The 2,101-nt window shown below is 57.9% G+C and overlaps 1 protein-coding gene across 4 annotated transcripts in view; it reads left to right on the top strand.

The window, feature by feature from the left end:
• Nucleotides 1-6: 6 nt before the first annotated feature.
• TSPAN17 (tetraspanin 17) overlaps nucleotides 7-2,101 on the top strand; it is an 18,046-nt gene continuing 15,951 nt past the window's right edge. For all 4 annotated transcript variants that reach the window (XM_011989991.1, XM_011989992.1, XM_011989990.1 and 1 more), the window contains exon 1: nucleotides 7-120. In XM_011989991.1, coding sequence (XP_011845381.1) covers nucleotides 34-120 — 87 coding nt within the window. In that variant the 5' untranslated portion in view covers nucleotides 7-33. The remainder of the gene's footprint in view (nucleotides 121-2,101) is intronic.

Genomic DNA, 2,101 nt, shown 5'->3' with positions numbered 1-2,101 from the left:
TCCGGTTTCCGGGCCGGCGGGTGGCCGCTCACCATGCCCGGCAAGCACCAGCATTTCCAGGAACCCGAGGTCGGCTGCTGCGGGAAATACTTCCTGTTTGGCTTCAACATTGTCTTCTGGGTGAGCGCGGGGTCTGCGCCTTGCCCTGTGCTGGGGGGTGGGTGGGAGAGGGAGATTCAGTCTTCTGCTGGGGGAGACCACTCCCTGCCCCAAGAGTTTGGAGCTCGGGACCATCCCCCCAGTTCTGCCACCCCCACGCCCACTTCCAGGACTACCCGAGGTAGCTACAGAGGCCCGGATTGCTGGGGGCGGGTCCCAGCTACAGCGTGGGGTGGGGGTTGGGGTAGGAAGTCTCCCTGAGTAATCCCAAGGCCCTGTGGAGAAAGGGAAGGTGTTTCCTTGAAGACCCTAGGGGCGTGCTAGGTGCAGGTTGCCCCCTCTCTCGCCCAGCCCTCCTTCCCTCCCTGGGATGTGGGATGTGTGCCAAGCCCCACCACTGGTTTAGCCGGTAGGGAGGAGATTCTGGCGTGAAGGGAGCCACCGGGCCCTTTACCCAGCCTCCTTTCCCTTCCAGTAGTACCTGGGTCAGGTGCCTCACCTTAGGCTTCTGCAAAGTGGGGTGGGTCACAGCCCTCTCCCCACCTGAGTCCCGCACAAGGAGGCTGACCTGCCAGGATGGGCAGGGAGGGGCAATAGCGAGTCCTTGGTGGCTGGGAGGGGATCTCCCCGGTTGAGAGCCTGGGAGCTGGCCTTGGGGAACAGAATTCAACATTCCACAGCTGACAAGCTCAGGCTCCTGGGCGGAGCTGCGCCTACGGGGGAAGGGAGCAGCTAGTGCCCCTCCCAGGGTGGTGTCTGTCCCCCTGGGCCATGCCAAGTCTTTTTTCCCATCTCTCCAAAGCTGTGGCCTCTGCAGTCTCTGCTCCTGAGGCCTTGGGTCAAGATGCCAGGCCCTCCCACTTGTGTTCAGCAAGTGAACTTGTGTTCACTCAGTGGCACTGCCCTCCACCCACATGCCACCGAGCTCACTGGTGTGGTGGGTGCCCTTGCACTGCAGCGCTAGGCTCTTGAGGGTGTGGGCAGTGTGTGGGAGCACTGGCAAGGAAGTCAGAAGGCCTGGCTGTAGCAGGCCTGGCTGGGACACCTTGGGCAAGTCACCTCTCCTCTCCAGGCCTCAGCTTTCCTGCCTGGGAGGGGATGATAAAAAATCTGCCCGTGAGGGTTGTTAGGCAGATACAATCAGTTCAATCTGTTGTGTTCTCACAACTACCTTATTATCTACATTTTACAGATGGGGAAACTGAAGCAATACACACAGAAGTTAAGTCACTTACTTAGGGTCACACAGCCAGAAAGTACAGAGCCAAGGTGACAGCCCAGTGGGCCGAGGGTGGAGGTGAGGCAGAGCCGTGAGCAGAAGTCACCTCAAATACCGAGGGGGAGCAGGTGTGAGAGACCCGGGTTTGTTGCTGGGGCAGAGCGTGGGGTGTTATGTTAAGGCTGCATGGAGAAGTGAGGGCTTCAGGTGATGGGTCTGATCTGGCTTCCGTTCTAGAGACCACTTGCCTGGCTGATGTGTGGAGGGTAGGTGAGGGGTAGGGCCTGGAGGTTTGGAACGGGGGCAGGGCTGGGGCAAAGCTGGGATGGTGAGGTGGGAAAGGTGAGGAAGGCTGCTGGGAAAGTCAAGAGGCTGAATTGACTGGGCTGGGTCACTTGGGGCCTGGAGAGATTTCAGGTTTGGGTCAAGGTGGCCTAAGGGAGGATGCCTGTGAAACAGGCCGAGGTTTTCATGTTTAATGTCAGGCAGACCCTGGTGTTGTTCTGCTTGGAACCTGCTTGTGGTTTCTTTTTTTCTTTTCTTTTCTTTTTTTCTTTTTGAGACAGAGTTTCACTCTTGTTGCCCAGGCTGGAGTGCAATGGCACAATCTCGGCTCACTGCAACCTCCGTCTCCCGGGTTCAAGTGAGTCTCCTGCCTCAGCTTCCCAAGTAGCTGGTACTATAGGTGTGTGCCACCACACCTGGCTAATTTTGTATTTTTAGAAGAGATGGGGTTTCTTCATGTTGGTCAGGCTGGTCTCGAACGCCTTACCTCAGGTGATC

This window comes from Mandrillus leucophaeus, unplaced genomic scaffold (genome assembly GCF_000951045.1).
Source record: "Mandrillus leucophaeus isolate KB7577 unplaced genomic scaffold, Mleu.le_1.0 Scaffold366, whole genome shotgun sequence".
Lineage (NCBI taxonomy): Eukaryota > Metazoa > Chordata > Mammalia > Primates > Cercopithecidae > Mandrillus > Mandrillus leucophaeus.
This window is presented reverse-complemented; position numbering and strand designations above follow the sequence as displayed.